Source organism: Lycium barbarum, chromosome 9 (genome assembly GCF_019175385.1).
Source record: "Lycium barbarum isolate Lr01 chromosome 9, ASM1917538v2, whole genome shotgun sequence".
Classification (NCBI taxonomy): domain Eukaryota; kingdom Viridiplantae; phylum Streptophyta; class Magnoliopsida; order Solanales; family Solanaceae; genus Lycium; species Lycium barbarum.
In genome coordinates, this window is record NC_083345.1 from 121,741,681 (window position 1) to 121,753,463 (window position 11,783).

Below are 11,783 nucleotides of genomic sequence, written 5' to 3' on the forward strand. Positions count from 1 at the left end.
ATAATTTCATCATTTACTTGTTGTAGAATATGACTATCCGAAGAGGGATTCAGGTCATAAAAAGGAATGCTAGTGCTGAGAAAAGAAACACAACACTAGAAACTCCACACAAAAGAAAAAGCCTTTATATTCCCCCGGTCTGTATAACTGTATAAGAACATATGCTAGCATCAAAGAAAGAAGCCAAACTAAACGTCAACCACGGACAATCAGATTTCCCACATTGTTGAAGACATTGTTTGATGCAGCAACCTAATTGATGTAACAATTATAAAAACAACTCTGCCATCGCAAAAAATTTCACCCTTAAGGAACTTCTATATTTCATCACAGAAGGAACAAGTCCAGCTAAAAAGGAAACTGTATGTAAGAGAAAATGACAAAACTATAGCCTAGATGCCAACTACACAACACAACATGATTTCTACTTAAATAAAATGTTATGGCACAAAATCAACTTTTGACCTTACGAATTTGTATATGGTAAATAGATTTTCCACGCTAGATTGGTTGTGCTCCACTTTGGACAAGAGTGACATACTGTCCATCCTTCACTGAGCTTTTACTCTACAAGATGCAGGAAACAAAAAGATTATCCATGTGTATAAAAAGTAACTCAGGTCACAAACATCAGACACAAGCTAAAAAAAGGAGAAGTGGTATCACAAACCAGTAAAATGCTTGAGAGCTCGAGAAAAGACTTCCTCAGCGTCATCTGAAACAACAACAATAACAATTACGCCTAATCCCAAGGTAGTTGGGGTCGGCTGTATGAATTCTCAATATCATAAATGCTCCGTTTGGGTCCATAATACTTCAGTACTCCATACCTAGAGACTATCTAACCTCAGCATCATCTGAAATCTCCACATAAGTTGCTCATCTTTTCTATTCCCGGGGTAACTAAACAAGACATATACACTAGGAGGCACAACCAGTTGCAGCTATTCAAGGCACTTCCATCCATGCTAGAGAACTGCCCCGAAGTTATCCACCTTCCATCATCAGCATTGTATTCTGTAACACCCTGCTCTCCTTTTTCTATTTTGAAGTAACAAAAGAAGCAAGACCCTTAAGTTAATGAAGAAGTAATTTCAAGATGACTACTAATGGAGTTGCAACATCTCCGATTTTTCCAAATTGAAACTCCATACACAAACTATAATAGCCTTATATTAGCATGACCTTCAACTGCCAATATACTAGCTGCTGAATGGTGTACTCATGCTTCTCCACACATAGAACAGATATATAGCACGCAAGCAGTAACCACTCTTCATTTCTGAATCAAGAGGCAAACATAAGAAATAGTACATGATTTTAGAGAGCCATAAATGGCGAGATAGTATATACTATTCTCACATTTATCTAAGAAGTTAGCACAAGTTGTACACAGCAAAAACCATTTTCTCAGAAAAAACTTTCATTCGATGCCAATTAACGCAACGTATAATTAAGTTCATACCTTTCCTAATCTATTAAGCAACTTTTAACAACTTCTTTTCCAATCTATTATCGCGCTCTTCGTATGCTACTCAAACTTCTACAACAACAGCAACAACAACCCAGTGAAATCCCACAAATTAATCCACACTAAATACAGAGTGCATTAAAATTTCAAATACAAGTTAATTATATAAATAATAGTGTTTTTATATGATCTTACGCAATTTTCACTGCTTAAACTATATTTTAAGATTGAGTTAGAATCAAATTTTATGCTTAAAACATGTACACAAATATGCACTTCTCTGCTTTTTTTTTTTTTTTTTTTTTTTTTTTTGTGGAGTGTAGAGAATAGATGTTTTTTAAAAAAAAGAGATCATATAATTGTGGAGTAAATGAAGCCAGCTATCATATGTTAGGAAGCTACAAAATGACAAGACTAAGAAAGGGCCAAAGCCTAACACTTTGCAGTAAAACAAAGACGACGTCTGTCAAAAAAGTCGCGAGTATGATTGCTAGGCCTTTTGACAGCTTTCAAATATGTTAAAACTTTGGCCCTTAAGAGTTTATGCCACCTTTTCTCAATAAGACACTTTAACTTTGTGGGATCCTATGACCCCCCTAATAACTTTAAAATAGTATATATTCATGCTTTTTCGATCAACCCCAAGTATAAGAAGATTTGTGTAACTCACGCATCAATCATCACTTGCCACGTGTCAAATTGATTTTTAAATTTTTTTATTTTTTATTTTTCCTATTTGATTCCTTTTCTTTCTTTTCTTTTATTTTTCTTTCCCCCCTTCTTCTTCACCTCAACTTCTATAGAAGTTCCCCCCACCTTAGCCACTTCATCACCGCCATTGCACCACCAATTCCACCACAGCACCACCGAAAGTTGTCAAACCACCGCCAAATAATTAAAATTAGCACCAAACCAAATCTGAAATTTAAATCGACATCTATCCAACTTCTTACCCTCAAATCAATATCCCTTAACCTCACCACTTTCAACCTCCATTTTTAGGAGGGAAAAAAAATTAATGAACCCAACTAAAAAAAAAAAAAGAATAAGATAGAAAACAAAAGTATTGTTTTTCAAACCGGCCAGAATTGGAAGAACCACCATTCCATCTCCAATCAAAATAGCATTAACCATCACCAAATCAAACTTTGAAAATTAGAAATCACCTTCAAACCGCCATTCCATCTCCAATGACTTACCCCAATCTCCATAACAAAACTCAAAAGCAAAAAAAGACAGAGAATAAGGACGATTCCGAAAAGTCCATAGAAGAAAAAAAAGGGTAACCAATTGGGTCTTCTTGCTGAAGAAGATAAGGAAAAATAAAATATTAAATAAAATAAATAAAGTAAAAGGAAAAGGTATTTTTTAATGAAACAAATGCTAAAATGAATTAAAAAAAAAAAAAAACCTACCTCACGCGCTATTGGAGAGTGAATACACTCTATATGCCACGTGGGCTCATAAGGGGGTGATAAATCCGCTGTAAACAAGATTAAGGGAGTGTTAGGACCCCTGCAAAGTTTAAGTATCTTATTGAAAAAAGGTGTCATCTCCAAGGGGGTATTTATGTATTCTTCTCATAAGTTAATTGCACGTCACAAGTTTGAACATATTATACTTCTATAAAAGTATGATATTAAGTGAAAAATATAAAAAATGAGTTCATTATACATTCGAACAGTACGCTACTAACACTAAGGAATTTGTTGGTTATAAGAAAAATTGGTAATAGGTTTGTTTTCTTTAAGGTTTTATCTATTGGTAAGAGAATAATACGTGATATAGGTATATATTAAGCGCATACCACGAACTCGAATTTTATTGTAGATAATAGTCTGATATTTAAATGAGGAATAAATAATTAGACTCATAATCTCTTTGAGTTTCGAATAGGACACTACTAATTGTCGAAACTTTGTTGGTTATAAGAAAAAATGACAAATAAGTTTTTTGCTTGTAGGGTTTTACTTCCTCTGTCTGCATTAGTTTAACTTGACACAAAATTTAAAAAATAAAAGAAGACTTTTAAAATATGTGGTCCAAAATAAATTTTAGATACTTATGTGGTTATAAATCATCTCATTAAGTTAAATAATTTCTAAATATAGAAATTTGTCGATATTTTTGGGACAAACTAATAAGAAAAATGAGACAGGAAATATCTATTAGATAAGATAGCAATATGCAGGGGCGGAGCTAGGTAGGCTCCAAGGAGTTCGAACCCCGCCGGCGAATAATTAAACTGTATATCTAAGGTTAAAGTTATTATCTTATGTACATATAATAGATGTTGAACTCCCTTGACTTCTTTGTATATTTACTTCTTCATATTTCTGAACCCCCTAAGTAAGAATTCTAATTTCGTCACTGATAATACGTGATATGTAGATTAAGCGTACTTAAGAAATTCAAACTTTGCCAACTGTACAGTGGAGAAAGATAAAAGCGAACTTATTACTTATCGATCTGAATGTCGAACAGTACATCACTGACCTTCGAGAATTTGTCTGCTTAAAAGAAAATAAATGAGTATATTTTTTTAAACATGTAATCTTTGTCCGTACGGGGATAGGGATTTGGTTAGACTCAAGAATAGCAAAATTCGTGTGGAAGAAAAAAGATGGGATGGTGAAGTGACGAGAAAAGCATGCACTATTGGCAAAAGACATCATTGACACATACCTAGGAAAATTGAGTGTGGTAGGGTTACTACGTCATCCTTGACAAAACTCTGATGTGGTGGGGCAATTTATGTGATCTGGACAATGACTTATCCCTAGCTTTTTGCATTTTCATATAAATACAAATATACATGTATTTATACAATATATATACACAAATACTTGTTTGATAATGATATGTCTTAGTTAGGTTTCTGCCCCTTTAATTATTTCATGTAAAAAATTTATTTACATTCTGTGTTTGAATTAAAAATGAACGCATGATATGTATGTTTTATGTAGACATTTTTTGGTCTAATCATGATTAAACGATATATATTCTCACTTTAATAATTGCTAAGGCCAATTTGTTCGGTTAGTGTAAACACTGAATATAGATAAGTACGTCAGAGACAGATCTAGCCTTAAGTTCATGTGAATCCCGTAATTTTTGTCCAAACTATTTATTTGTATTAAAAAAAAATTGCTAAATATATCTAAATACTCCTTTTAAATTGCGAACTCAATTATTATTGTATACTTGAGGTCATCGTAAGAACCATAAACTTTAAATCTTGAATCTACCTCTAACATACATAACGTATTTCATCACATACTTGTATTTTCAGATCAGTAAATGTATTCAGTAAATTTGTTCATTAGTTCTGGATATATATTAAATTTTTGTTTCTATTGAAATTTGAGTAATGATTTCCCAGAAACTTCATCCAGATCTCATCAACGTCTAGGTTACTTTTGATGCATTTTGCTTACTTATTCTCTAATCAGTTCAATACAATCACTTTTCATAAAAAGAATGACAGATTTAGTTTTTTCTTTTTGGGTACACAATGACAAGTTTAGTGCATGATTATCAAGTCATATAATTTTTGTGGGCACTCACATGTTGACGATTTCATAATTTTTTTGAATAAAATTATCATAAATCATATCATTTGTTTTAAAATACTTCAATTATTAATGTCACTTCTTATGATTATGTAGTGAATCAAGCTTTAGCAACTCTGGTATTTTTTGGAGTTGGAGTGAATTTGGTGTTGTTCCTCACGAGGGTGCTGCAAGAAAATAATGCTGATGCTGCTAATAGTGTGAGCAAATGGACTGGCACAGTCTATATTTGCTCCCTTGTTGGTGCTTTTCTTAGCGACTCTTATTGGGGAAGATTCAAAACTTGTGCCATTTTCCAAGTCATCTATGTAACTGTAAGTATCCATTACATCCAATCAATTTTTTTTCCTAATAACAGTAGTACCCGGACCAACTTACTCATACCTAACCTATTTCACTGCTACCTGCTATCTCCCACCAACGTAGGTACCAGAGATAGGTACAAAAATCACCGATCGCCTTTTCTCTACCGGTATTTAAAACCTTGTCTTTCATATATTTTCCCTAGCTTCATTAACCGCTACGCCACACCCCTTAGATGCACTTGCAGCTCCCAACATACTTGTTTAGATATTGAAGAACCATTTAGAAAACACTAGCACACATATTCACAATCCAGAAGATTTGATATTACTACCATTATGTTGCACATAAATCTTTGAACCCTTGTCTTCCACGATTATTTACCCACTTTGTTAACCGCTAGGTCACACCCTGGTTACACTTGCAGCTCCCGACATACTTATGTAGTTATTGAAAACCATTAAGAAGATACTAGCACATATATTCACAATCCAGAAGATTTGATATTGCTACCATTATCTTGATCTAGTGCTACTCCTCTTAATCTTTAGTGTTGATTGTAGTAGTCCTTGATCTTACTCTTACTAAGTTTGGAACTTCATTGACAGGGATTGGCATTACTAGCACTAGCATCACAACTTTACTTGCTCAAACCTAAAGGTTGAGGGAATCGAACGACTCTATGTGGAGAACATTCAACCATGGAGATTGGTCTATTCTATGTCTCTGTGTATATGATTGCTCTAGGATATGGAGGTTATCAGCCAAATATTGCTACTTTTGGGGCTGATCAATTCGACGAGCAGCATCCACAGGAGTCTTCATCTAAAGTTGCTTTCTTCAGCTACTTTTATCTGTTCATGAACCTCGGATCACTCTTCTCCAACACTATTTTAGACTACTTTGAGGATGAAGGAATGTGGGCTCTTGGTTTTTGGGTGTCTGCAGCATCTGCCTTCGCAGCATTAATGCTTTTTCTTGGAGGCACAGCTAGGTACAGACACTTCAAGTCTAGTGGCAACCCTCTTGCCAGGTTTGGTCAAGTTTTTGTTGCAGCAACAAAGAAAGGTAAAGTGGAGACACCGGAAAATGAAGACGACTTCTACCAACGGGAAGACGACGATGACACAACCGGTGGTAGAAAAATGTTACACACCCATGGTTTCAAGTAAGTAGAATTGCACCACATAACAATTCAATCCAGTGTCTATAAAAATATAGGTTTGTGACTTAACTTTGTCATTTAAACCATTGACAAAGTCAAGTCACATAGAGCATAAGGCGCAGACGCCGGACAGTCAAGTTTCCATTCTATAATGCACTAAACTGGATTTTCAATGTTGCAGATTCTTGGACAGAGCAGCTGTGGTGACATCAAGGGAACTAGTTGACAACGAGAAGCAGAGCAATCACAACCCTTGGCGTCTATGCCCCATTTCACAAGTTGAGGAGGTTAAATGCATTTTAAGACTGCTGCCAATTTGGTTATGTACCATTATTTACTCTGTAGTTTTCACGCAAATGGCCTCACTCTTTGTCGAGCAAGGTGATGCCATGAAAACTACAATAGCAAACTTCAGGATTCCAGCAGCAAGCATGTCTACCTTTGACATCCTCAGTGTAGCAGGTGTCATATTTCTCAACCGCAGAGTTTTTAATCCACTAGTCAGTAGGTTTAAGAAGTGCAAGGGTGACCAAGCCGGGCTAACTGAACTTCAAAGGATGGGTATTGGACTAGTCATAACAGTAATGGCTATGCTTTCAGCAGGAATTGTGGAGTGCTACAGGCTAAAGTATGCTAGTAATGACTGTAAACACTGTGAAGGCTCAAGCTTTCTTAACATCTTCTGGCAAGTCCCTCAATATGCTTTTATAGGAGCTTCGGAAGTATTCATGTATGTAGCCCAACTAGAGTTCTTCAATGCACAAGCACCTGATGGACTTAAAAGCTTTGGAAGTGCACTATGCATGACATCGATATCATTGGGGAACTACGTGAGTAGCTTTCTTGTGAGCATAGTGATGAAAGTATCAGCAACTGACAACATGCCTGGATGGATACCAGGAAACCTTAACAAAGGTCATTTAGACAGATTCTATTTTCTATTAGCTGGTTTTACATTAATAGATTTGGGTACATACATTGCATGTGCAAAGTGGTACAAGAATATTAAGCATGGTGAGAAGATTCAGGAAAACGAGGAAGAGGATAATTGTGAAGTCTAACATACCTGATATGGATCATATCTTAGGCATGTTTTGCCAGAGCCATATGAATAAGAGGAAGATACGCAGTCACCAGAACAACATTTTGTGTAGAGTTTCTGATTGGTATTAGGATTTCCTCCCTCTCCAATGTTCAAACTCAGTCACTTCAAAATACTCAGCTCTGCAGAATTCTCCATAGAGCTGGACTGCTCTTAACTTCCGAGTCCTTCCTTTCTCGTTGTAGCTGCATTTGTTTGTCCCGTCATGTTAGTGCTAGAATTCACAAGTATTTTGGATTGATATGTAAATGGATTGGCTTATCCTGTATCCAGGAAACTGCTGAAAAGTACTGCTGTACCCCAAAAATTCCATGTCTTGAAAGATCTCATTAATTTCATGTGCAATTTAGTTCCATAATGAACATAATTTCATCATTTACTTCTTGCAGAATATGACTATCCGAAGAGGGATTCAGGTCATAAAAAGGAATGCTAGTTCTGAGAAAAGAAACACAACACTAGAAACTCCACACAAAAGAAAAAGCCTTTATATTTCCCCGGTCTCTATAACTGTATAAGAACATATGCTAGCATTAAAGAAAGAAGCCAAACTAAACTTCAACCATGGACAATCAGATTTCCCACATTGTTGAAAACATTGTTTGATGCAGCAACCTAATGATGTAACAATTATAAAAACAAGACTCTGCCATAGCAAAAAATTTCACCCATAAGGAACTTCTATATTTCATCACAGAAGGAACAAGTTGAGCTAAAAGGCAACTGCACGTAAGAGAAAATGACAAACTATAGCCTAGATGCCAACTACACAACATGACTTCTACTTAAATAAAAGGTTATGGCACAAAATCAACTTTTGACCTTACGAATTTGTATATGGTAAATAGATTTTCCACGCTAGATTGGTCATGTGCCACTTTGGACAAGAGTGACATACCGTCCATCCTTCACTGAGCTTTTACTCTACAAGATGCAGGAAACAAAAAGACTATCCATGTGTGTAAAAAGTAACTCAGGTCACAAACATCAGACGCAAGCCTAAAAAAAAGAGAAGTGGTATCACAAACCAGTAAAACGCTTGAGAGCTCGAGAAAAGACTTCTTCAGCGTCATCTGAAACAACAACAATAACAATTACGCCTAATCCCAAGGTAGTTGGGGTCGGCTGTATGAATTCTCAATATCATAAATGCTATGTTTGGGTCCATAATACTTCAGTACTCCATACCTAGAGACTATCTAACCTCAGCATCATCTGAAATCTCCACATAAGTTGCTCATCTTTTCTATTCCCGGGGTAACCAAACAAGAGATATACACTAGGAGGCACAACCAGTTGCAGCTATTCAAGGCACTTCCATCCATGCTAGAGAACTGCCCCGAAGTTATCCACCTTCCATCATCGGCATTGTATTCTGTAACACCCTGCTCTCCTTTTTCTATTTTGAAGTAACAAAAGAAGCAAGACCCTTAAGTTAATAAAGAAGTAATTTCAAGATGACTACTAATGGAGTTGCAACATCTCCGATTTTTCCAAATTGAGACTCCATACACAAACTATAATAGCCTTATATTAGCATGACCTTCAACTGCCAATATACTAGCAGCTGAATGGTGTACTCATGCTTCTCCACACATAGAAAAGATATATAGCACGCAAGCAGTAACCACTCTTCATTTCTGAATCAAGAGGCAAACATAAGAAATAGTACATGATTTTAGAGAGTCCTAAATGGCGAGATAGTATACACTATTCTCCCATTTATCTAAGAAGTTAGCACAAGATGTACAGGGCAAAAACAATTTTCTCAGGAAAAACTCTCATTCCATGCCAATTAACTCAACATATAATTATGTTCATAGCTTTCCTAATCTATTAAGCAACTTTTAACAAGTTCTTTTCCAATCTATTATCACGCTCTTCGTATGCTACTCAAACTTCTACAACAATAACAACAACAACCCAGTGAAATCCCACAACGTGGGGTCTGGGGAGGGTAGAGTGTACGCAGACCTTACTCCTACCAAGGTAGGACGGCTGTTTCTGAAAGACCCTCAGCTCAATAGAAAGCATAAAAAGAGGTCAGATAAGGCCAAGAAATTCAAAGCGATATGGAAATGACAATAACGAAAGCGACACAGATTAAATAAGATAATCAAAGTACAGGAAATAACAGATAGTAGCAGAAATCAAAGCACAAGAAATTATAGCGCGATAGTGCGACTACTAATATGGAAGGATAAACGAGACTATCTACTAGCCTTCTACCCTAATCTGGGTCCTCCAAACCCTCCTATCTAAGGTCATGTCAATGTGATGGATTTCAGTGGATATACCAATGGCATAGTCTAATAACGCAGATCAACGCACATCTATGCCTATACAACCTGAACTGGTTTAGAAAACTCAAAGAGACTTCATTTCATGTATGATAATACATAAATCCTACGCAGCAAATATTCCTTCGTCTCAAAATGCTTAGCTCTTTTTGATTTCCGAGACTCAAATTCAGGAAAGTTTCACCAATTTTTTGAAAATGCATCTTATACTACTTTTATTTTTGAAAATATGTAATTTATCTAAGTTCCGCTTGTCTCAACAATTAATCAAATTGACTCTCAATAAACAAACTAATTACCAATCAATTATTTGAACAGGGTTCATAGCACTTTTGCACCCTCAATTATTAGTAAATTCCATTTTGATCCTTACAACATCTGACTAAGCATAATTAACCTTCAATTAATAAAAATGTGCACTTTTGATCCTTTTGCTTGTGAATATTCACAAATTTACAATAATTATTAGTCGTTTCACCACATAATTAACCATTTGTTATGCTAAATTTGTATTATTACTCCACATTTGAGGGTAATATAGTTTTAAAAGTAGTTCAAATACAACATGCTTCTTACATAAAGGACTAAAAAGACACAATTCGATTAATTGAAGGTTAAATATGCTTCGTCAGATATCACAAGGACCAAAATCAGAATATATCTATTATTTAGCGACCAAAAACACTATTATCCGGTTAATCAACAGTTAATCAAATTGATTCCCAATAAATCGAAAAAGTGCAAATCAAACGACAAGACGATAATAGTTGATAATAAAGCAACTTACAAATGTTACAGGTTTATTTAGCAAGCTATTGCTATTTTTAGCATCGATTTGCAGAGAAACACACAATTTTTTAAAATACATTTTATTCACAATTTTAATTTTGAAAATACGAAATTTATCTAAGTTACGCTCAACAGTTAAATCAAAATGACAATCAAATAGTAGTTGATAATAGAGAGCGACTTACAAATATTACAGGTTAATCGATTTGCTCGGGGGAATTTAACGGCCACGATTTGATTCCGAAAGGCGATCTGAAAGCGTGCGTTGCGTTGCGTTCCAGTAGGAAGATTTAGCGTCGCCATTGGAGATGTTACAATAACGGAGCACTATTTTCTCATAACCAACTACGACAAAATATTTTGCGGGAAAATGTTTTCTCTCCTACCAAATTTTTTAATTTACACTAATATTAGCTTGTTTGTACAAGCTTTTCGAAATATATATATATATATGTTTGGCCAAACTTTTAGTAGAAAATAAGTGAAAGTAGTTTTTCCTCAAAAGCATTTTTTTTTTTTTTGAAAAAATATACCCAAAAGCACTATTTAAAAGTTTGGTCAAATACTAATTGTTGCTCAAAAGTGATTTTTAAATTAATTGGATAAATACAAATTTCTTTTCACCAAAAGTACTTACCTTTCAAAAGAGCACTTTTCAAAATAAATTAATTTTAGAAGCTTGATCAAACATATTATAACTAAACAAAGTTCAAATCTCGTTTCATTTTTTTGTGCGGATTGCCCTTCAAAGGCACTGGTCTTTAATTTTTGCCCCTAAAAAATCATGGGTTTCGGGTTCGAATCCCTGCTCAGTCTAAAATTTAAAAAGAAAACTTGCAAGACAGAGTTTTGGATTTAAACTCTACCTTAAGGCAAACTCTGCCTTATACTGTGAGGTAGAGATTGTTACCTTAAGGAAAACCCTGTGTTATAAGGTAGCAAACTCTACCTTAAGGTAGAGTTTTGCAGCCAAATTCTGCCTTGCGATTTTTTATTTTATTTTTGACTTCGCAGCGGTTCGAACCCAAAACCCATGAGTTTTAGGTGAAGGACAAAACTTAAAAGACCAACAATTTGAGGG

The 11,783-nt window shown here is 35.1% G+C and overlaps 1 protein-coding gene and 1 long non-coding RNA gene across 3 annotated transcripts; one reads left to right on the forward strand and one right to left on the reverse strand.

Annotated features, from left to right (window-relative positions):
- Positions 1-189: 189 nt before the first annotated feature.
- Positions 190-11,101, reverse strand: LOC132609752 (uncharacterized). 2 transcript variants are annotated; one of them, XR_009570927.1, is made up of 8 exons: positions 10,888-11,101; positions 8,802-9,012; positions 8,436-8,686; positions 7,578-7,798; positions 1,667-2,954; positions 1,466-1,543; positions 671-1,282; positions 190-567 (listed from the first exon to the last, which is right to left on the reverse strand). It is a non-coding gene; the product is annotated as an uncharacterized LOC132609752 (long non-coding RNA). The 2 variants fall into 2 exon arrangements; XR_009570926.1 differs by having other exon boundaries at positions 671-2,954; positions 8,642-8,686.
- On the forward strand, positions 5,154-7,584 carry LOC132609751 (protein NRT1/ PTR FAMILY 7.3-like). Its single transcript, XM_060323889.1, has 3 exons — positions 5,154-5,357; positions 5,955-6,514; positions 6,693-7,584. The coding sequence occupies exons 2-3, from the start codon at positions 6,048-6,050 to the stop codon at positions 7,570-7,572; spliced, it is 1,347 nt and encodes a 448-aa protein (XP_060179872.1). The 5' UTR covers positions 5,154-5,357; positions 5,955-6,047; the 3' UTR covers positions 7,573-7,584.
- Positions 11,102-11,783: the final 682 nt, after the last annotated feature.